Here is a 24,234-nt window from a genome sequence, read left to right as displayed (position 1 = left end):
AAGTATGTCTGGAAAAATGCTATTTTTATAGGGAAATGTTTATATGTTCCCTGATAATTAGTATTCAGATCGCTTTCTTGCAGATAAGGAATATCGGACTTAACTCAAGAAAAAAAAGTTTAAACAATAATGACAATATTGTCTACAACTTCAGTCTGAAACATTCAGGGTCTTTTTCCTTTAGAATAAATTTTCTTTATAAGAAAGATTCAAACAACTGTTCATGTTTACCCTTAACTGTTAATCGTTTACCCTTTTTTAATAGTAGTGGAGCATTGAAATCTTAAGATATGTATTTATTTTATACGACCCTGCTACTGTTAATATGCCAAGTCCTCTGCCCTATGGCCAGTATCATTGAGGACGTCAGGAATCTTAAATTCTGGATGAAATCTGATGCAGCTGAACCGGTTGCTCCTCAGAAGTAGAAAAGGTCTAAAAGTGATCATGAACTATTACATGGTATTGGCAACACATTTTACAAGGTTAAACTTGGAGCAAGAATGACATGATATAGTGATGAAGAGATATTCAAATCAGAATGAGTGTGGCTTTGCAATTATTTTATGTAATAGTTTAGGAATATACAAGAAAATAAGTGTAGGCCTTATGTTGTCCATTGTATAAGATGGAAAAAAAAATCAGAGAACAATCCTGCACCCGTGAAAGTCAGCAGAGGCTGTTTATAGAACAGGGATCGCCTTTGTATTCACCTATTTGCAGTTTGTGAAAGTAACCTGAAATGTCTATTTTGGTGCTCCTTGCTTGACTCTTGTCTACATAAAAGCATCCAAGAATAAGCAGTGTCAAGAAATTATGCTTTTCTGTCTCTGAGTATAAAAATATTTTAAAACATTTAAATAATCATCAACAATCACAAATCTTTAAATGTTATTCTCTTTACCCTTAACTAGGGAAAATATAAATCAGCACTTTTTTTTTTTAAGGATAAGAGTGTGAGATTTAGTCGTTATTTTAAAATTTTATAATATTTTATAACAGCGGTACTTTGGGATGAAGACACCTGTAAATTAAGAGGAACTTATTCTTAAAATAAAGTCACAGTCCAAATTATTTTCCTTTCTGTGCCAAATAGTTACCAATCTGCTTATTCTTAAGCATAATGTGCAAGATATAAGGGTAAAATGCAATATTTAAGTGGTTTTTTCCTGTTACGTTCATTTTTGCCTAAACATAAAGGTAATGTTTTTTGTAAGAAGGTGAATGATAGAGAAGCACACTTAAGTTGTCCTTACTTAAATTTGTAAAGGTACTTCAGAGTTTTGATAGCCATGGTTTGATATAAATGGGCACAGTCAATATCAAGGTGTTCAAAGCTGCTTCTGCTTCTTTCCAGTTGTCAGTTATAATCGAACCAAAGTAAAACAAATATTCCAGTTCTCTCAGGGGAAAAAAAAAAAAAAGATTATATACCAATTTTTTTCTGCAAAAATAATTTAGGTTATTTTTCCTTCCCTGGATTTAAGTGGAAAGAAGAAGGCAGACTTAGTAGTAGAAAACAGAAACACAAGTTCTTCAGACTCATCAAGGGTGTCTGCACCATCAGGGTACACTTAGAGATCTGCTGTAGGCGACTACTTACCTGTTCCCTGTAGCTGCTGTATCTGACTTGTCTTTGTATTTATGAGCTGATTGACAGCAATCAGTAGATCAGTGATTAAGGTCCAGATTATCAAAGTTATTTAGATAGCTGACTCATGGTGAAATCCTTCTTCCAAGTTAGAATTCCTCCAGATCTCTTGGGTTGAGAGGAGACAGCAAAGTTCCTCTGGAAACTGAGGCACTGTATTTGAATAGTAACTTGTATAGATAAAGAATAATGAGTCTGCTCTGAGAAAAATCTAACTCTTCTTGGGAAAGCAGAAAATGAACTCCTCTTAGGATCACTTTTCCCTTAGTTTAAGCCCATGTCTCACAAATCAGTATTATTGACAGAACTCTGAATTCACACAGAATTAATGAGTATTGGACATCCCGGCAGCCATTAAGTCACATCAGAACAATGAATATTTACTTTTAAAAGATTGAATTCCAGTATTGCTTAAAACTGGGGGTTTGTGTTAGTCTTGGTGCTATTTTATACAGGAGTTGCCAAGGCAGTTCTCATGATTTTCAATCCTATTCCTGTTACAGGACATAAAAAACCAAACACTAATAACTCCAGATGAATTAGGCATTGTTTTCTTTACCAGGTTAAAAGGAATTTTTGATGGAAACAAATTTTCAGTGTAAGCAAGCTGTCTGCAATGCAAACATTCTGCATGGAAAAAAATCAGTATTGTGAATGAATTAAAATTTCCCATTTTGCTCTTGTGCTCTTAACTGTTAATCGTTTACCCTTTTTTAATAGTAGTGGAGCATTGAAATCTTAAGATATGTATTTATTTTATACGACCCTGCTACTGTTAATATGCCAAGTCCTCTGCCCTATGGCCAGTATCATTGAGGACGTCAGGAATCTTAAATTCTGGATGAAATCTGATGCAGCTGAACCGGTTGCTCCTCAGAAGTAGAAAAGGTCTAAAAGTGATCATGAACTATTACATGGTATTGGCAACACATTTTACAAGGTTAAACTTGGAGCAAGAATGACATGATATAGTGATGAAGAGATATTCAAATCAGAATGAGTGTGGCTTTGCAATTATTTTATGTAATAGTTTAGGAATATACAAGAAAATAAGTGTAGGCCTTATGTTGTCCATTGTATAAGATGGAAAAAAAATCAGAGAACAATCCTGCACCCTTGAAAGTCAGCAGAGGCTGTTTATAGAACAGGGATCGCCTTTGTATTCACCTATTTGCAGTTTGTGAAAGTAACCTGAAATGTCTATTTTGGTGCTCCTTGCTTGACTCTTGTCTACATAAAAGCATCCAAGAATAAGCAGTGTCAAGAAATTATGCTTTTCTGTCTCTGAGTATAAAAATATTTTAAAACATTTAAATAATCATCAACAATCACAAATCTTTAAATGTTATTCTCTTTACCCTTAACTAGGGAAAATATTATAAATCAGCACTTTTTTTTTTTTAAGGATAAGAATGTGAGATTTAGTCGTTATTTTAAAATTTCTATTCTCTTTACCCTTAACTAGGGAAAATATAAATCAGCACTTTTTTTTTTTAAGGATAAGAGTGTGAGATTTAGTCGTTATTTTAAAATTTTATAATATTTTATAACAGCGGTACTTTGGGATGAAGACACCTGTAAATTAAGAGGAACTTATTCTTAAAATAAAGTCACAGTCCAAATTATTTTCCTTTCCGTGCCAAATAGTTACCAATCTGCTTATTCTTAAGCATAATGTGCAAGATATAAGGGTAAAATGCAATATTTAAGTGGTTTTTTCCTGTTACGTTCATTTTTGCCTAAACATAAAGGTAATGTTTTTTGTAAGAAGGTGAATGATAGAGAAGCACACTTAAGTTGTCCTTACTTAAATTTGTAAAGGTACTTCAGAGTTTTGATAGCCATGGTTTGATATAAATGGGCACAGTCAATATCAAGGTGATCAAAGCTGTTTCTGCTTCTTTCCAGTTGTCAGTTATAATCGAACCAAAGTAAAACAAATATTCCAGTTCTCTCAGGGGAAAAAAAAAAAAAAGATTATATACCAATTTTTTTCTGCAAAAATAATTTAGGTTATTTTTCCTTCCCTGGATTTAAGTGGAAAGAAGAAGGCAGACTTAGTAGTAGAAAACAGAAACACAAGTTCTTCAGACTCATCAAGGGTGTCTGCACCATCAGGGTACACTTAGAGATCTGCTGTAGGCGACTACTTACCTGTTCCCTGTAGCTGCTGTATCTGACTTGTCTTTGTATTTATGAGCTGATTGACAGCAATCAGTAGATCAGTGATTAAGGTCCAGATTATCAAAGTTATTTAGATAGCTGTCTCATGGTGAAATCCTTCTTCCAAGTTAGAATTCCTCCAGATCTCTTGTCTTGAGAGGAGACAGCAAAGTTCCTCTGGAAACTGAGGCACTGTATTTGAATAGTAACTTGTATAGATAAAGAATAATGAGTCTGCTCTGAGAAAAATCTAACTCTTCTTGGGAAAGCAGAAAATGAACTCCTCTTAGGATCACTTTTCCCTTAGTTTAAGCCCATGTCTCACAAATCAGTATTATTGACAGAACTCTGAATTCACACAGAATTAATGAGTATTGGACATCCCGGCAGCCATTAAGTCACATCAGAACAATGAATATTTACTTTTAAAAGATTGAATTCCAGTATTGCTTAAAACTGGGGGTTTGTGTTAGTCTTGGTGCTATTTTATACAGGAGTTGCCAAGGCAGTTCTCATGATTTTCAATCCTATTCCTGTTACAGGACATAAAAAACCAAACACTAATAACTCCAGATGAATTAGGCATTGTTTTCTTTACCAGGTTAAAAGGAATTTTTGATGGAAACAAATTTTCAGTATAAGCAAGCTGTCTGCAATGCAAATATTCTGCATGGAAAAAAAATCAGTATTGTAAATAAATTAAAATTTCCCATTTTGTTCTTGTGCAATACACTAGCTCATAGTGGATTATTCTTTAAGAAACAAACAATTTTAGTTATCAAGCCAAACTGACTCCCTGTATTATCCAGTGTCAGTCTGTGGCCAAGTTAGTTGTTGCAGTGACTCAGTCCAGGCTCTTTTAGTCCTTCCTCTCTTGGTGGCCAGAGTTTCCAGGTGGTTTATCTTCCTGTCATCCTTCTGTAGCCTTTTCTTGAGCTGGACTCGAGTGTTCTGGGAAGTGGCTCAGAAAATGGGATAACAGGCTTGTGAAAAGCTGCTTTCCTAATGTTGTCTAGTTGAGTTGTTGCAGTGACTCAGTCCAGGCTCTTTTAGTCCTTCCTCTCTTGGTGGCCAGAGTTTCCAGGTGGTTTATCTTCCTGTCATCCTTCTGTGGCCTTTTCTTGAGCTGGACTCGAGTGTTGTGGGAAGTGGCTCAGAAAATGGGATAGCAGGCTTGTGAAAAGCTGCTTGCCTAATGAACTACTGATGTAGCTTAGGTAGAATGAAGTTGAAGCTTCAATGTATTCAGCTTAAAATTCATGGAATTTTCCATTATAGCAGCCATGTCAAACTAAGGTAAAAACAGATCAAGATTTATGAAAAGTCACACAAGTAGTTTGTGGAAGTGAATCTGCTGAATCCCAATTCAGAGTCCTAGGTTTTGGGCGCACTTGAAAAACTTTAGCATGATTCAAGGCAAGGTATGACCTTAAGGTGTGTTTGTAACGCTGCCTGATCTTTGCAAGTGCACCTTTTTTCACCTGCAGTAAATACAAAGTAAATAATCTTGCACTGTGAAGCTTTCTTTAAATTAGTGTGGAACTGCCGTGTATTGAAAGTTCACTCTCACCTTACCTACAGCAAAGTCAATTGTCAAGTTCAACATAATTTCTGAAAATTTGCCTGAGAATGTTCAGCAGTGAGCTGAAAAAGCAACAACCGTATGTTTCAAGCTCATTGACTTTGCTGTGCTTTAGTTCAGGGCCTTAGGGCAGATTCATAAAAACTTTAGTACCTTTAGCACATTTTCTGATAGTCGTGATCCTTAGAGAACGGTACAAACGAGAAACTGCACTCTTATTAAAAATACAGGAACCTAGCTGACTTCTGGTTTTAGCTTTTAAAAGATACTTTTCTTTCATTATTTCCAAGAAGAAGGAAAATTACATGTCCTTAGGGCTGTTTGTGTTTTACTTGCTTAGATATAAAACTTACAAAACTAAATTAAAATGCGGCTGATTCCTAACACTAAATGTTTTAAGTAATGTGTCAAGAAATGTTTCTGGCTGGGATAGACATTTCATAATGCAGTAACAAAATCAGTTTTATCCTCTCATTTACTCTTGAGTTCACATATAGTTGTAATTGCAATTTCAAAACCGTGTCTTCCAAGAAATGTTGTTCTACCCAATTATTAACCAGCGAAGCGTGCTCCCCAACGCTGAGAGCATGTGTATATGTTCTGTGTATGCTTTGCTGTGGCAGGAAAGTCTAGAAGCCAAGACTTGCAACTCAAAAGCTCACTACTTTCTGATCTTTTTCTCCACCCTGGTGAAATTCAGTAGTGGTCCTCATTCTGTTTGCAGAGACTAGGCTTTCCCAAGACAGTGGTTTGCCATCAGCACCTTTCTTGGCAGACACTGAGTATCCTTAGATATAATTTAGTCCAATAGATCTGCGTTCTGCCCTCCCACCTCGACCCAGTGGCTCTGTTTAGATACTTAAGTGTTGCCAACAGTTAATATGGAATAGCTTTAAAGACATCAGTGGGTGAGTATACGCACTGTCACACCCCAAATTAAATAGCTTGCTTAAGGCAAAAGACAAAGTTTGGAGAGGGGAAGTACTGAGCAGACCGTGGGCAAGGGAAGCAAGTTCAAAGAAAAGAGAGAAAATAAGCTGGCAGATGACTGTAGGAAACTTCGTGTCCTCAGACCTGAATGTAGTGGTTGGTTCCTGGATATTTTTTTTTTAAATACCCTTCTATGGATTTTTCTTCTCCAGTGCATTCACTACGTATGCAGGTTTTCCTTACTAGTGCACTAGATCAATACTCAATGCAGTCTGTTTGCAGTTTGGTCACATAGAGGAAGCCAGCAGACTTTTGAAAAGTACCTTGCTTAGCTTTCTGCATTTATGTATATATATAAGAAGTGCATAAGTGTATATGACTGCATATACAGAAATGGATTTAAGATTATATTTCTGTTATTCAAAACAATATGACCAAATCTATCAAAAAAATGAAGGCTAATGAATGATATTAGCAATGCTAATCTCCTTCATTTTAATTTCTGAAATGTCAGGTTTTGTTTTAAAAAGTAATAAAAATACCTTTAACTGCCAATACTTTACCCAAATTGCCAAAAGCAATTTTGCCTATAATAAAGCTATTGTGGGCTTGAACATTTTGATCAAGCAGTGCAGATTGATATGTTTTGCTTGATACAATTCAGTGAACATGCTGTTCTGGTGGAATTTTCTGCACGAGTCTGTTAGGAATAAAACACAGCTGATAAAATTTCTTTGACCTGCGACAAGACTTTCTGAAGTTAATTTCTCAATTAGCTTTAAACGATAAACTGATTTACATCGTTGATCTTTAAAAGGCAACTAGGTTTTTCTAGTAGTAAGAAACAAGCACAGGGAGGGGATTTCAGGATGATGCAGATGCAGTCATTTAAAATACAGTTGATTCACTATAACTGACTTTTTAAATTCGAGTTTGCAAACGAATGGTTCGGAAGACCAGAATTGTTTCTGCAGGGTTTTTCTAGTAGTAAGAAACAAGCACAGGCAGGGGATTTCAGGGTGATGCAGATGCAGTCATTTAAAATACAATTGATTCGCTATAACTGACTTTTTAAATTCAAGTTTGCAAACGAATGGTTCAGAAGACCAGAATTGTTTCTGCAACCAACCATTCTAGAAAGGATAATGAGGATTAAGATGCTTTCCTCTATTTGCCTTGTCTTTCTGCATCTAGTTCTGGAGGAATCTTTTATGACCCTTTTGTGCTGCAGCCTGACTGGTGTATAATCTAGATGCTTCACAAGGTTTGCACGGTGGCTGTGAGACCAGTTGCTTCTTCATTTTTGATATCCAATTTGGTCACAGAATTGAGTGCTCCGAGCAAGTTTGCGTAGCATTTTGGTATGAGCCTTCTTGGTGGATGGCATCATAAGAGCCAGTAGTTCTTGTCTTTGATTCAGACAACTAGGTTTGAATGTATTTCAATACAATGCCAAAAGCAAGTGTCCTGTTTCAAAGTGACCAGTTTGTTTTTATGATAGTCTGTTCAAATAGGGTTAAAAGATATCCTGATTTAAGTATAACAGGATAGAGATCTAAAACAGAAAAAGTAAGTATGCATGTTACCATCAATTAACAGGCTCATTTGAATTCGGCAAATTTTCAGCACTTTAATTAGGCTGAAAAGGCTCCTCACAAGATAATAAAGAGAATAGGAATCTCCAGAGAACATTTAGAATATTCAGCACACTGAATACAAGATTTTTCTTCTGGAGGATCATACTTTTTTTTCTTTTAACTTTAACGAGGACCAAAGACAGTTAAATTCAAGATGAGGGGCTGAAAACAAAGTAAGCTCAACTTTGGGTGCTTATGGGAAGTTACAACTTAGGATGTTTGGGACTTTACATTTGGATGTCCTAGTTCATAAAGAATCCTATCATTGAGATTTGTACCTCTATTGGGTAGCTGCAAAGTCTCTGTTTTCCCATGTAAAAAGATGGTTGTACAAGCTATTATCTGCTTTTGAATGAATGTGCAGATTTTACGGGCATGATGGACTATAAGGAAATTGTGACAGCCATAAAAGTGCCTAAACTTTTCTTTTTTATTTGGTACTATCCCTTCACACTAGAGATGCATAAAATCTAGTTGTTGTTTAAGCCTTTAAAGTAGGAAAAGAGCTGAATGTAGACATTGATAATAACTTTCATGCTTAAACAAGAGAAGATGCTTAGGGTATTTTTGCAGGTTACAGCCTGTCTCTGAAAGGGAAGTTTTATGATTAAGGTATTCGTGTCTGAGAGAATTGGTAGCTCAGAAAGTGAGTGATTGCTGGCTACATGAAACAAATTATCTGTGTCCTGTTTAGAAAGAGACAAATGAGTTCCAGCAGAAGGAGAGCACAGGAAATAGCGAGTGGAGGGACATAGGATTGGAAGGGTAGTATCAGTCCATTAAAAAAAAATCCTCCCCCTTTATTTATTTTTAAATTAGGATTCTTGCTTTTCTTCTCATGGGAGATATTTAATGTTTTATAGAAAAGGGTTAAAAAAAAAAAAAAGCCCACCTGCCCTAAAGTGGCAATATGTCAATTCTTATTTAAATACAGCAGCACATTCTGCTGGTGTGATTTAAGTGGGATCAGATCAGGGTAAAGTCAGAATAATACCAGAGAGCCAATGATTTAGTAGATGTAGATTGATATTAGACTCACTATGAAGTTGTTCACTATAAATCAGGACAGAAGAAGAGTCTGAACTTCTATGATCTCAATAATATGCTGTTTAAATTAATTTCAGGTCAATATATTTGGAAGTCAGTGAGGAAAGTACTTATGTGAAATATGTTCGAGCTTGACCAATGCCATTTAACAACATATGTTAAGAGTTTCCTTCTGCAGACATTATACTCTTGTGTGTTATCAAGGACGACATGTTTTTGCACCTAAGCATTTAGAAAATTTTGTCCTAAATACACGGCTCACAAGCACATTTACTGCTTTTATATGTAAAAGCATTTTCTTGGCCAGGAAGCAGCCTAAGTGTTCCATTCTCTACAGGAATGGTGGGCATCTGTCCTTCCCCATCCAGCTCTTCAGCTGCCATGGAAAACAATGCTACTTTGCAGAGAGACAACATGACGTGATGGGTGCATACACAATACCCAGACACCAGGTCTTGCTATTTTGGAGTTAAGTGAACAAAGTTGTCTCTGGAGAACCTCTCTCTCTCTGTTAGAGCTCAGCTTCAGGAAAGAAAAGCCTCATTCCATGCAAGGTAGATGGTTTCTACAAGGCCAGGGTGGCTTTCAATGCGTTCCCTCCTGTAGTTTGTTATACCCAGGTTCATCCCCTTCATAGCCCTTTCACTGTAGCTCCCCTTAATCCAATTTTGGATTGCGTGTATCATGAGCAAAGGCAGCTCAAGGGTAGTCCTGACCTGATCTTTTGTACTCGGAGTACTCTTGCAAAGGAAATGGAATGATATATAGGAAAACTTACCTTTAATTTTACAACAGGAAGAGTTTACAAGTCCCTAACCATTAAAAGATAATAGACGTATTTGCCTGTATGAATGTGAGCAGCCAAGTTGGATTTGCTATTTATATACACTGTGGCACATTTACATGAATGGGACACTACAGAGGGTTGTTAATGTGAGAGCAAATTAAAATTGCATGTGCTTTTAGCTCTTTTTAGAAATCTGTTGTGAGATAAGGGAGACTAAGTACTTCAACTACTTAAATTTTAAAAATAAACAGTTAAAATAACAAATGAAGAATGGCTAAGATTTAAAATAATAGTAAGTGATGTATTTCTAGGCAGGCATATTGACTCTCACTAAGATTTTTACTCATGTCATTTAAGCATTTTTTGTAAATCCATCCCTTGTCTCCCAAATCTGGTTAGAAATTGCTTCCATTGAATCCCCCAATAAAATAAAGAATAATAGAACTTGCTTAAAGAGCATTATTCACTGCATCTATTTCACTGTACCCAAAGAGAACTTAATTCACTTAAGCTTTACGCAAAACTGGTCTTTCTCTTGTCAGAAAAAGTAAACATGTAAGGAACAGAACAATTCAGGTAGTTGACTTCAGTAAGTATATGTATATATATATGTAAAAATATGTATGTATGTCTTTTTCTGATGGGTTTGCACACCTTTCCTGGCCTAGTGTCAATACAGAAGCATAGAGGAAACAGCATGATGTTATCAGAATCTCACTGCCTTTGCTGTAGGTAGTATTTTTATTCCTGGAGGTCCCTTGACATGCTCAAAACAACAAAAATTGCATTTAAAAGCAGGGAGATCAGCCAGCAGCAATTAAAAAAATGCTGATAGAAAAAGTCTGAGCTGAAAACTGTACAAAATGTTGAACAGCTACATCAAGTGGTTAGTGTCTTTTCCCTCTGTGTTGTCCTGAGATCAGAGAGGCTTTGATTTTAGACAATGTCGTATGGTACCCATTTATTTATAGACCTTATCCGTCACAGTTAGCCTGCACCGGGTGGAAAAGGATTTGAACAGAAATGTGGGAGTGTTTCAGAGCCAGAGGCATATCCCTTTTTAAAAGAAGGCTGGCACATGGGATGCATCATCTGGAAAGATGTCATGGAGGTGTAATGGCCTGACTCAGTGCAACCCTCGTGTTTTCATGTCAAATGGTACTATATTATACATCTCTTTTAGTTATCAGCAACCTTTATTGTGCCACAGGAACTGAAAAACAGGCCAGGGAGGTCTTTATCTTGCCAGAATGTAATTTCTTAATTGCAGATCAGCTTTACCTTCTGGAGAGTCACCACACAGGTCCAACAACTGGGGTTTGAGCACAGAGGTTTTGATTGATTGGCTCAGCATTTGGTCAATCACTTACTCATATCAATGACAGATCATAGCCAAGATTTTTCTCCTTTTTCTTATTAGTCAACACTATAAGGGACATTTTCCATAATCATTTTATTCTGAGCGTTTTTCCCTAGTTATTAACGATACCCTGTTTCCTAGATTTGTGAATACTTCAGTTATTGCAAGTACTATGTACTAGGATTATATTTGCTTCAAAAGTGTTTGTTGTAATTCTTACAAAAATAGCAGATTACAAAAAAAGGTATCCCTGATATGTAAAAGGAAAGCATGGCTTGGAGGTCTGCAGACATCAGAAGGTACTGGCTCTGAATAGTAACGAGTCATCTGGATGATAAGGTAACAGATCATCTTCTGAGAAGTCCTAATAAACAGGCTGAGAAGCTGACATAGGTTAAGAAAAATGTAACACACATACACACACATTTACCACTTCTAGCTTTTGCCCAAATATTTTCAATAAGGGAGCAAAAATCTGGCCTTGTAAACACGTGCTGAAGTTCTTCTGGCTGCGGTAATCCTGATTTTTTGAAAGGCTTGCGCATAACTGGAAGAGGCATAACTAAATCCATGTTGACTGTGCCTATTTATGACAACCTGGTTCATTGAATGTGCATCTATAATACGTTTATATAGTTAAATATACAATAGAAATATTTTAACATAGTAGCTCTATATTTTGAGGTTTGGTTATACTTTGCAATGTTCTCGTTTGATGTGACTTTTAACGTTTGCCCAGCCAGTCTCTCTGTCTCTTTCTCTCTCTCTCTCTTTCTCTGTGAGGTTCACATGTAAACTGATTTAAAGATTGCATAATGACTGTTTGGCATATCCTACAGGCAAAGGTCCAGAAACCCTTTTTGCTGGCTATAACCTCAATGATAATGAGTGGCACACAGTGCGTGTGGTCCGGCGAGGAAAAAGTTTAAAGTTAATGGTGGATGACCAGCAGGCCATGACAGGTAGTGTGGCGTTGCGACTCCGCGTTACTGGGGGGAAACACAAAGCAAAAAATGACACAAGTAAATGCCTTTATCTGAAACAACAGAGGCTTTTTTTTTCTTTTCTTGGGTAAGATCAAAAATCTGTGTTAGGCATCTTGAAATACCGCTACTACAAGTGCGTTATTATCCTTGATATTAATGTTACTCTAACATTGCTGTTGAAATTAATGAAAACCTCCATGCTGACTTAAATTAATGTTTTTACACAGTAATTGGAGAGAAGTAATTTGATACATCACTAATGAGAAAGCAAGTAAAATGCTTTTGGCAACACACTGAATTTATACTAAGGTTAAACTCTAAGCTGTTGCTGTAAGAAAGAATTTCATAAATGTTTGAAGGATATTCTAGTGTGTTTTAAATCTTGCATCAACTGCCCTCAATAATTAAAAGATGGGCAACAGGTTTTTCTCAAATACTAAAATAGCAGTTGGGATGAGTGAAAAAACATGGCATGCAAGCTAGGATACATTAGAAATATATTCCTATGTAGGTATTATCAGACATGATAATAGAGATTTTTATTTATTTTTTGTTCTGTTAAAGGTAAGGCTTACATATTTGTCTTACAGCAACAGACCTGGCTTCTAGCACTGATTCCTTGCACATTTTATGTTAGCTATTTAATATGTTCCTTTGTTTTCATGGAGTATTAAATAGCTTTTAGAATTTGTTTTATGTTTTGTTAAAATACTAACAATTTTAATGGGATTATTCAAAGGAGAACACATTTAGTAGTCTTTTTTCTCCTCAGCAGAACACTGGAGACCGTGTCAATGGTAGAAAAATAATTGCTATGTATTCATATAGTTGCAAAAACATACTTTCTAGAAGCAGAAATTACTCACAGATCTTCCAGAGGTGAAGCAAACTTTAGTCTGTGTACATGATGACATTTTGGGTCATTCTCCCAAGAGAGCAGATGGCCTAAACCAGTTATTTTCTTTGTGACAATAAATATGTAGTACTGGAGGAGCTAGACTGAAAAATATCATCTTTCTGCTTCAACTGACAAGTCAAATAATAAGGCTACCTTGGGAATGTTTTCTAGTTAAAGGAAGTTGGTTAGATCTAAATAAAACACAGTGTCTAAAACCAAATGCAAGTTTCCTGGGCTCCTCATGGCAGATTTTTTTATTGACAAGTACTACAAGTTACGAAACCAGCAAGAAGTACTGTTTTCATCTTTGAGTCCAGTCCCAGCTGCTGAACACAGCTGCAGAAAACTTCAAAACATTGTGAAGTATTAAGATGAAAACAGGAGGTTTCTATCATACATAGTCAAGTGAAGTAATAAGTGAAGAACACAGGACTGTAAATTCTTGTAATCACTCTTGGTTGTGGAGAGCTGTAGTTACTATCAAATATCATGGTCTCAGCAAATTGCTGAGACCCTGGAACAGGCTCCCCAGAGGTGGTGGATGTCCCAGTCAGCAAATTGCTGAGACCCTGGAACAGGCTCCCCAGAGAGGTGGTGGATGTCCCAGGCCTGTCAGTGTTTAAGAGGCCTTTGGACAATGCCCTTAATAACTCTTGGTCAGCAGTGAAGTGGTCATGCAGTTGGACTTAGATGATCACTGTAGGTCCCTTCCAACGGAACTATTCTGTTCTAGCTGTTTAAGACAGTGAGTCCTTTCTCTTTGGTTGCCTCCATATCATGCATAAGTCTTGCCAGTGGGTCCAACTTTCTGGTACAACACTTGTATTTTTTTGCGTGCCAGTGCCTCTATCAGAAACTGGCTGGTTGACTCAAAATCCTTCTCAGTTTTTCGTGCTGGAAGTTGCCAGCTTTTGCGTAATCCACAGCTGTTTAATTTTCTTCAGCCAAAGGAAGAAAGTCATCCCTGTATTTTGGAGGGAAAGAGTCTTCATAACCTCCCTGAAGGAGGCTGTGTGGCCCATCTGTGGCCTTTTCCATCAGTGAGCAGGGAACTGGCATGAGAGAAGCTAGAGGGAACTTGAAAGTCTGACAACACGGGAAAACCTGTGGTTAGTTCTAGGAATATTACATTTTCTACAGGGAAAATCTTTATTGCCATGTAGCAGTGTGTGTTGCCAAAGCCTTCATGAGTTTAAGTTTTCGCTCCCATCTGGTAGAAAGTCAAATGTACACAATGCAAATTTATGTGTAGTAGCTTTGAATTTCCTAAAGGGGTAGTGGAAGAGTTGCAATATCCGATTGGAATGCTCTTGCTCTGAACCGCTTAGAACTTTTCTTCCGATAGTCCCAACAATCACAAATGTGGTTTAAATATTAACCCGGTAGTTATTAACGTGGAAGGTTATTATAATTTTATGGGAACATGAGGAAAAAATGGACTTTCTCCTAAAAATTCCAGCTTCCCCCTGCTGTGCACTGTGTTTTCCTTTTTTGATTCCATTTCCTATGTCACATATGGAAAAAACCCACCAGATCCAGAAAACTGAAGCTGGATGGGAAGCCATTAAATAATTCAGCCTCACTTTCCATTTTTTACAGATTATAGAATATCACCTGTTCATCCACATATTGAGCTTAGTCATCTTTGATGAATGCCTAATTTGTGCATGGGTAAATAATATCTTTCTGAATCAAAACTATGCACTGTTATAACTGATGCACTTTGTTTTCTCGAAGTGTATTGAACTGAAGGAGATTGCTAGAGTTGGATAACGGAAAGGAGACCTAGGTTATGGTTAGGAATAGAAATTCCCTTGGCCTTTTGTATGTCCCATAGCACTGCAACAGGTTATGCATTTTATGCACCAACCTGACAAGTTAAAAAAACAAAACAAAGCAAAAACTCCCCAAACCCCAACATTGTAAACACAAACTGCAGTCTTTCTCTTTTTCTTCCTTCTCGTAGTTGCAAATGCCATGGAGCCTTATGTGAAGCCTCAAGTCCTTTTAGCATGTTTGTATAACTGAAATGTTAGGGGGAGATTTGGGATAAGAGCCCAGATTCTGGATATTTTTTTTTTTATTACTATGCTCAAGGAAGAAATACATTTAAGGTAGTGAATGTAGTAAGTGCTACAGGCCAAAGCGTAGTGGATTTTTGCCATGACATTTATGCAATGCCATCTGAAGTGATATAAGACTGGAATACATAATGTTCCTCCTCTAAAACATGATCTTCAGCTTTCTGGCTGTGATCCAATATACAGCTCTTGGCCTGGCAGAAAGTTACTGATTTGGCAGTTTTCAAGACTGCTTGTAATGAGCTCCCTGACTCATTACTGGAAGGAAGAACCCACCTTTGCTAATACATCAGGAGGAGTGGGATCTTCAGCACTGATGTTTAGAAACGAGGACATCAAAAAGGCTGTCCAAGGGGATTAAGGTGCCTCTTGCAGTGCTCACCTGTATGACTGCAGATCCTAGATGGCCATGGTGGTTCAATGACATGAATAGAGCTAGGACAGAATCTGTCCTGAAGCAAAGTAAGCTGCTTGTAAATATTTATCATTAATTATTAGAGCAATTTTCTTTTTTTTTTACCCCCCTTAATTGTTTTAAAGCTTGCAGACCTATTTCCACTGTAACTTCACTGATATACTTGTATTTCTATCTCAGTGCTGTGATTCTCAACCTGTTTGTGGGTTAACCCCATCTCCCTGGGCAAAGCCCAAATACCTGCATTCATCTTGCCCTCACCCTTTCCCTGTTCACACACAGAATCACAGGATCTTTAGGGTTGGAAGGGACCTTTGAGATCAAGTCCAACCCTATACACACAAAAAAAAACCCCAACAGTCTCGGGCATTAGAGCATGCCCTGAAGTGCCACATCTACACGTTTCTTAAATCCCTCCAGGGATGGTGACTCCACCACCTCCCTGGGCAGGCTCTTCCAGTGCCTGACCACCCTCTCAGTAAAGTCATTTTTCCTAATATCTCATATAAACCTCCCCTGCCCCAATTTCAGACCATTTCCTTTGGTCCTGTCATTATTCCCTTGGGAGAAGAGGCCAACCCCCACCTCTCTACAACCTCCTTTCAGGTAGGTGTAGACCTTTCAATGAGGTCTCCCCTCAGCCTCCCCTTCTCCAAACTAAACATGCCCAGTTTCCCTGACAGAGCAGTTTCAGGCCAGTATTTATTCCAGCTTGGCTGGGTCTGCTGTTCATTGTCTTTGTACTCCACGAGAAACATGAAACATCTAAGGAACTGGGCAATCTGGTCCGTGGTATGCAAAAGGTAGATTAAGTGGTGAAATGTATTAGTAATAAAAAGCTGTTTTGTCATCGTACCCACACAATGTGACCATGAATCGGCCTTGCGATAGTACTGCCCTACTTCTTTAAATAACCATGGGAGATAAAAAAAAAATAATCTAAGCTCTGCTAGAAAAGGGGACTCTTCAGTGGATGCAATTTTGATGTGCTGGGTAAGGTATTTAAAAACCAGCTTAAAAACTTACCTGACCTGTACGCAGTGTACCCTGGCAATGTTGATCCTTCAGATTAGCTCTACAGTCAGCAAATTTCAGACTTTCTGCTGTGCAGGAGTCCTTGCGTGACAAAGAAGGGCTGAAAGGTAGCTGTGAGGCTTGGTTTTAGCCACCTTTCTGATGTAGGCAAGAAGCCCCTTGCTATTTTCAGGGTTACAAGACCCTTGCATACACCCTTGCTGCAGTCTTTCTGCTTCCTCCTTCTCTTGGGCTCTGCTTGCTTCTTCTCTTCTCCCTTGGGTTTATTCCCATGGTATAAAGCCAGATGCTTTTAAGGAAGGTTCTGTGCACCCTTGCAGCCCAGGGTTTGTAGCAGGGCTGGCATTAATGTACCTAAGATAGCTTAAACAGGAATTCTTCCTCCTGCTTGCTAAATCGTGTGCTTTTAAGCAAAATAAATGCAGTAATATCCCCCAAACTGTTATGCCTCTCTTCTGTGAAACTCTAATGTTCAGGTTTTAGCTGAGATTTGACTTTGTGTTCTTCATCTTGCGTTAATTAATTGCACTTGCTTATAGCAAAACTACATGTCTGGTTAAGTGTAACCACAGTGAGGGGTTTTGTTGGCAGTTTGATCTAGCCTGGAGAAGAGAAGGCTCCAGGGAGAACTTACAGCCCCTTCCAGTACCTAAAGGGGGCTACAGGAGAGATGGGGAGGGACTCTTCATCAGGAGGTGTAGTGACAGGATAATGGGTAATGGTTTTAAACTGAAAGAGGGGAGACTTAGATTAGTTAGGAAGAAATTCTTTCTTGTGAAGGTGATGAGACACTGAAGGTTGCCTAGACCAGGCTGGATGGGGCTTTGAGCAACCTGGTCTGGTGGGAGGTGTCCCTGCCCATGGCAGGGGGGTTGGAACTCCATGATCTTTAAGGTCCCTTCCAACCTGAACCATTTTATGATTCTATGATATACTGTGATACTGTGCTTCGGTTTAGAAATCTTGCTGTTGACCTTATACAAACATAATGATCTCAATGGAAAGGCTCCCAGATATTTACCAGAAGTTTGGATGAATTTAGAGAAATCCTCTTTGGAGCCAAGGATTGCCCTTGCACATTCTGAAAAGTGTGAAACTGATGCACATACTTAATCACGTGGTGTGCTTTTTGACCTCCCATTTCAGATGCTAACACATGTTTTCTCGTTACTGTTTAAAGGTCAAATGGCTGGTGATCACACACGACTGGAATTCCACAATATAGAAACAGGAATAATAACGGAGCGACGGTACCTGTCTTCTGTGCCTTCCAATTTTATTGGGCATCTACAGAGTCTTACATTTAATGGCATGGCATACATTGACTTATGTAAAAATGGAGACATCGATTATTGTGAGCTAAATGCAAGATTTGGATTCAGGAACATCATAGCAGACCCCGTAACGTTTAAAACAAAAGCAAGTTATGTTGCATTGGCCACTCTACAAGCATATACATCTATGCACCTTTTTTTCCAGTTCAAAACAACCTCACTGGATGGATTGATACTTTATAACAGTGGCGATGGAAATGATTTCATTGTGGTTGAATTAGTAAAAGGGTATGTATGGATTAGCGTAATGACGACAGAAGTCTATTCAAAATATATAGGAGAAATACAGATCCTTCTCTGACTGGACATGTATGATTAATGAATGTTTCTTCGTGTTAAACTTCATATGCTTTATTGTGACTTTTTCTTTCAGATGAAGCTAGATGCCTGAAAAAAATGAAAGTAAATAATAGGTATAACTTCTATAGCGTTTGCTACAAAGAAGTACTAGTTTATAGCCTTCCTCTTGCTCTCTCTCTACGTATGTATGCATGTGGTGGTACATGGAGTGCTCCTTACTTTTCAGAAACTTGGGACTGCATCTCAGCTCATCTAAATGAATGGTGATTGCCCTGAATTAAGGTTGCTTCCTCATTTGGCATTCATTGCTGTCTTCCAGTTTTACCAGAACTACTGAGGAGTATAAGGAAACAGGAAATATTAGACATATTAATTAGTGCCCCCTTGCTACGTAAAGAAAAAGGAAACTTTTCCAATTTTTTCTCTTTTCCCAGGTATTTACACTATGTGTTTGACTTGGGAAATGGTGCAAATCTCATCAAAGGAAGTTCTAATAAACCTCTGAATGACAACCAGTGGCATAATGTGATGATATCAAGGGATACCAACAATCTCCACACTGTAAAGATTGACACTAAAATCACAACACAGAGCACAGCAGGAGCCAGAAATTTAGATCTCAAAAGTAAGTACAGTAATTCCTGTATAACCTACAGTGCAGGTCATTACAGAATGATAACCTGAATCGATCATGTATGTAAAGTACATTATCATTTTGTATTACCATCTGAAATGTTTTATTTGATAGTAATTAATACAATCACAAGAGATGACATCTTTATGTTAGCCTGACAATGCCAATTTAGTAATAGTTCTGCACACTGATGTACTACTTTAAGTGGGTGAAAATGCCACAGGAAAAAAAGTAGCAACCGGTAAGAATGCAGAGTGGCCCATATATATGAAAATATAATTGGGGCTGTAAAGGAACTCCAAAGTGTCTGTGAGAAAGGCTTGATTTTTCACATGAGCATCAGTTCTGTAAGTGACATGCAGGAACCACAGCCCAAGCTTTACAGTATGACTGCAAAGGCCTTGCAGAACTGATGGTTATGTTAGAGAACTGGGGACCATTTCGACCTGTCCTCCACTGTTCAGTATTCCACATAAAACCTACCTTTTGTTGGTTAAATAAATACAATGCAGTATTTTGATATCATAAAAAAAAAATTCTTGTAAGTAAAGCAATCTTATGTGGCAGTTCTCTAACGAATCAGTTATAAATGTAAGTTGCCAGATGTATTGAACTATAAACACATACTCACCTAAATATGTAATGTTTTGTCATTTCAATAGCAGGGTGGGATAAATTTTGTTTTATAGCTCCAAATGTACATTTCATAGGTCCAGCTCGGTTATTAAGATCCATTTTTATAAAGTAAACTGATACATATCTATATTTTAAGTTGTAAGGATGGGCATCTGAAAAGCTAATTTGCATCAGAGGGAAATATCTGGTTTTTTTAAAAGATATGCAAGTATACTTTTAAAATACTGTCTACCTAATCAGACATAAGAAAATATGTTTTGGTTAAAAAGTATTGTGTATTTTAACATTCTTTATAAAAGTTCTTGTAAGGAAAACCAAAATTTCATAATAGTCAAAGAAAATGTAATATTTCAAAGGCCAGGATGTTCAAAGTAGATATTAATATTCCATCAAGAGCTTGTTCCATGCTAGATTTTCTTTTAAGTACCTCTGAGTCACAGATAATGAGCTGACCTTAGTAATTATTCCGGATTTTGTGATATTTTACATGTTTGCTTCACATGAAAGTGCTCTTAAGTTTGCAAGAAAGACTCTGAAAACTGTATCTTGGTGGCTTATAATCTTCAATAAGAGCCTCTTTATCAGAAATGCTTGGTTTACAAATTAGAGCTTTTTGCTCCATTCTCAAAATTGTACTTGAAATTTGTGCCATGTTCTTCCTCATTTTTGCATTCTTGTAAATATGGGCGATATTTATTGAGGCAATTTAATATTTCAACGTTATTTTTGACGCTTTAGAGAAAGCATCCGCCTTATTTTTTCACGTTTGCAATAATAAGTACTACTTCTGCATATGTGTATGTATTTAATCTGGGGTTTTTTTTCCAGTATATTAATTAGACATGAGTAGGAAAAATAACCCTGTTGAGAACTGATAACTAAATTAACACAGTCATTCTACATCATCTTCAAACTGAAGGTAGCGGTTTGGTGTCTTGGTTTATTGAAGAAAAGTTTGAACAATGTGCTTAATAAAGGCACTAGAGGGCACTGTGATTTCACTAAATGCGCTGCTTAGTGCACGCACAGAGAAAGCTCATCAGCGAGGAGAACTTATAAAATCCAACGTTCCTTTGTTTTCTTCACTTTGAAAATTCTACTTTTGCTTTCCCCTTTTGAAGTAAAACTGTATCCGTAGCTGGTGCGTTTTCTAACCTTGAATTCCAGTGGAAAAAAAACCTGAAGAGCATGAAAAAACATACTGCGATTTGAAGCGAGGAAGGTGAATTGTATTAGATGCTGCTTTTCTGTAATTCACCACCCAGGAAATGTGGCTAGTAAAAGAATAACAAGCCTGACATATTCAGTACAGTATAGTAAGTGCCTTTCTCAAGCTGTTCTAGCATAGACAGGTCGTCAACCTCTGTCTTCTTATAGGAGAACATTTAATTTTATTTTTTTAACATATTCTATTACATTTTGCTCAATCAGCTTCCCTTAAATATGGCACAGCATATGCCATAAAAATTTTTGTTGGATTTTTGGGGGATTTCAAGCTGATACATTTTAGCCAGCGGCTAAAAAGCAGGAAAATTGCCTTTTGTTATTGTTTTTTCTTCCTTTGTATTCAGTTGAAATGCTTTCCTGTAGCTTGTTCTTTTCATTTTATGTCAGTGTTTCTTGTGATGACACATCTCTGTTATGCTATAAACACCCCACACGCTTTACTGATACAAGCAGCTATGATTAATTAATTATCCTGTATTATTTTACCCCTAGCAACATAGCAAATTCAAAATTAAACTTCCTGCTAGTGATACCAGTGATTCTGTTTAACCAGAGTTAGCATCGGGTGAAATATAAACATGTACAGATAATATAGAATCTGCAGCCTTTCTAAGTAACTGTAGAGTTACCAGATTTCAGACACTGAAATCCAAGATAATCCTGGAAAGATAAATCAAATATATGCAGGGTTTTTTTGCAAATACACAGTGAATTCAATATGAAGATAGAACACAGATTGTGTTGTAGTGCCTGCACAGCATGCCAATTGTCTGGGAAAGCAGACACTTGCCATATAAGCATGGGAGAGAATTTCCACCATACCATTTCCTTTGGGTGTAGGATTTGGCCATATCACATAGAAAGTCCATTATTACAGACATGGATTCCCAGCATTACCTCTGGTACCGTTTCGGTGGATTGGTGTTGGGTACCCATAGAAACACTTAGATTAAATTCTCCAGCTTAATTATTGCTGAAATTAGATGGGTAAATTATAAATTGGAGACAAATAAATGAGTGAAAATAGTTCTGTGTTTGGACTCCAAGAAAAGTGTTATTTTTCCTAGCAGAGAAAATTAGCAAAGTGTACTTGGGTGCAGTTCTAACAGATAACCTGTGAAGATAAATGAGTCTTAATAGCAAAGGCAACGCAGCTCAAGGCTGCCAGTGCTCAGTTACACAGCACATTTGCTTTCCTCTATTTCATGAGCAGATTTCCTGCCCTGCTTTCAGTATGGCTCAGATGCTTCTCTTGGCTATGATTCAAGGCCTTCACAGACCGAAATAGTTGGGTGGAGGGGATTTCTTGCTTGCTGTACTTGATGCTGTGCTCTTCTGGTCTTGAGGGGTCTGAGAAGTGCAAGGGAAATAAGTGGAATTTGACTCGTGCTCTTGTTCCTCACTGTTGCCAAAGAAAAGATGTCTCCTTTACTCAGACTTGCAGGCATTACATCATCTGTAATGGCTCTTCCCCCTCCACATTTTCTTCCCATGGTGTGGGAAATTGGACTTCTGTCAGAATTCTTTTTTTTAATAAATATTTGAAGACACATCATGTGCTTTCGAGGAGGAACATCCTCAAGCATGACTTGGTATCCACTTACCTCCTACACGTGAAGCGGCTATTTTAATCCCCAAAGCTTTCATCCATTTGCTTTAAACAGCAAACATGCAAAAGCCTAGAAGGATCCACTCAGAATGACTGTCAGAAAATCAAAGCGTTTTAGCATTTTAATTGTTTATAAATTGAGATGAAAATTTGAAACATCACACGCTGGCTAAATGAAAAGTTAAGGAATGTTGCTATTATTTTAGATTTAACAATAAATAATTGCAGACTTTCCTAGGCATTGGTAGTTTCAGTACTCCAGTATTCTATCCGATTCCAAACTCTCTGGCTGTGGTGTATCCTCCAGGATGAACTGCAGTGATCCAAATTTTGATACTGGGCTGACTATATTTTCTTTTTAAAAGGAAATCATCATCACAAAAAAATCCTACCCAACTCATTTATGGCTTGATTTTTTGCTGCCTGTGCAGCATTTCATACATCTTGAAGACCTGTTTTTTTGAAATGACATCCATACTGTCAACTTGCCTCACTCTGTTATTTGCTTCCACGTGGCCTTCCCTAATGCCAGTGCTAGAGTCCATTGTAAGTTCTGTGTTATTCCTGTGCTTGTTATATCACTGCATCCTCAAAAAATACTGATCATATTAGAGCATACATCAGAATCAACTTCCTTGGGTTTAAAAATCCTGGCTGGGTCTCTCATTTGTTTTATTTCTGTAGCTTTTCACTGGCTGCTGGTTTCCTGTGTTCCTTTGTGAGTTACGGGTGCTGTTGCTCTATACATTTGCCTTTTCATTTTCTGTTTTCTCTAGTAATGTGAAAACAGCTTTGTCTGAAGCATCTGAAAGAAAAGTAATCATATTAATTTCTGGTATCACCTCAGTGGTTTTGTAAATGCACTCTAAAGATGCTTCTTCCATGTACTTCTAATCACTCAGCAATTGATTTACATCCTTGTAAACTTTTAATGCAATTAACTAAATTATTAGTAGAACTACTAGCCTGGCATATTCATTGATGATTCGTAATAGTCACTTAATCTATTGATATTTCATTTGCCTGTCAAAGTAGGTTATTCATGCTATGCAAAACTGAGCTAAATTAGTCTTGATCATAAAGAAGATTTCTTGTTCCAGCAATGGAAATTTAAATCGTTTCCATTTCATATAATATTTGTCCCTGTTGTTTTATATTGAGCCCGTTATTATTGTTGCTGCATTATATGTTCTCCTCTATATTACAATGTCTCTATCAATGGCAGTGGTCCTTCATATTTTTAGTACTAAGGAACGAAGCTTTAAGAAGCACAGAAACGCATTTTATGTAAAAATGCAAATTTGTACAAATTAACAAGTATTAATGCTTAAACTTCTCATCTAAACATATATCAGCTAATTGTAATGACCTTGCCAGTGGGCTGTAAACGCTTCATGCAGAAATAATGTTCTGTTCCAAATGCAGAGTTCCAGCTACTGTCAACAGCAAATAAATCTTTCTAATGTGACCTGTTGGGGTAGGCGATGGCAAATGCAGCTGTTGTCTTCCTGATAGAGTTGTGAAAGCAGCCTCTGTACTGCTGGGGAGGGAAAAATATGGGACTTAGAACTCTTCTTTGAGTAGCAAAGATATATAGGCAGATTTAGCAATAGGTGATGGGACAATTTGGCCTAATGCAAATTCCTTTATCCCTCGTTCTCTGCAACTTGTCACATATTGCTTCTAAACAGCTCTGCTGTCTACCAGAATGTGAAAATAATTTTGGCAATGCTAAGCCTTCAGGAATTGTATCCAAATTTCCAAAATCTACTCCAGTACTTCTGGATTAAATACAAATTAAAGAAAATACTCTAGTGCTTGTGCTGAGTTCTCTGAAGTTCACAACATTGCAGTGGTCTTTCACATCACTCCATGGTGAGAGAAAGATTTTGCTTCCTGCTGCTTTTTCCCTGCTGTTTTCA

The 24,234-nt window shown here is 37.3% G+C and overlaps 1 protein-coding gene across 1 annotated transcript in view; it reads left to right on the top strand.

Annotated features, from left to right (window-relative positions):
* NRXN1 (neurexin 1) overlaps positions 1-24,234 on the top strand; it is a 765,322-nt gene that overhangs the window by 333,079 nt on the left and 408,009 nt on the right. Inside the window, exons 12-14 of the mRNA XM_014962458.1 lie at positions 11,997-12,119; positions 17,753-18,134; positions 18,641-18,831. Of these exons, the coding sequence (XP_014817944.1) occupies positions 11,997-12,119; positions 17,753-18,134; positions 18,641-18,831 (696 nt within the window). The remainder of the gene's footprint in view (positions 1-11,996; positions 12,120-17,752; positions 18,135-18,640; positions 18,832-24,234) is intronic.

This window comes from Calidris pugnax, unplaced genomic scaffold (assembly GCF_001431845.1).
Source record: "Calidris pugnax isolate Ruff unplaced genomic scaffold, ASM143184v1 scaffold147, whole genome shotgun sequence".
Taxonomy (NCBI): Eukaryota; Metazoa; Chordata; class Aves; order Charadriiformes; family Scolopacidae; genus Calidris; species Calidris pugnax.
Note: the sequence above shows the minus strand (reverse complement) of the source record. Positions and strands in the feature narration are given on the sequence as shown.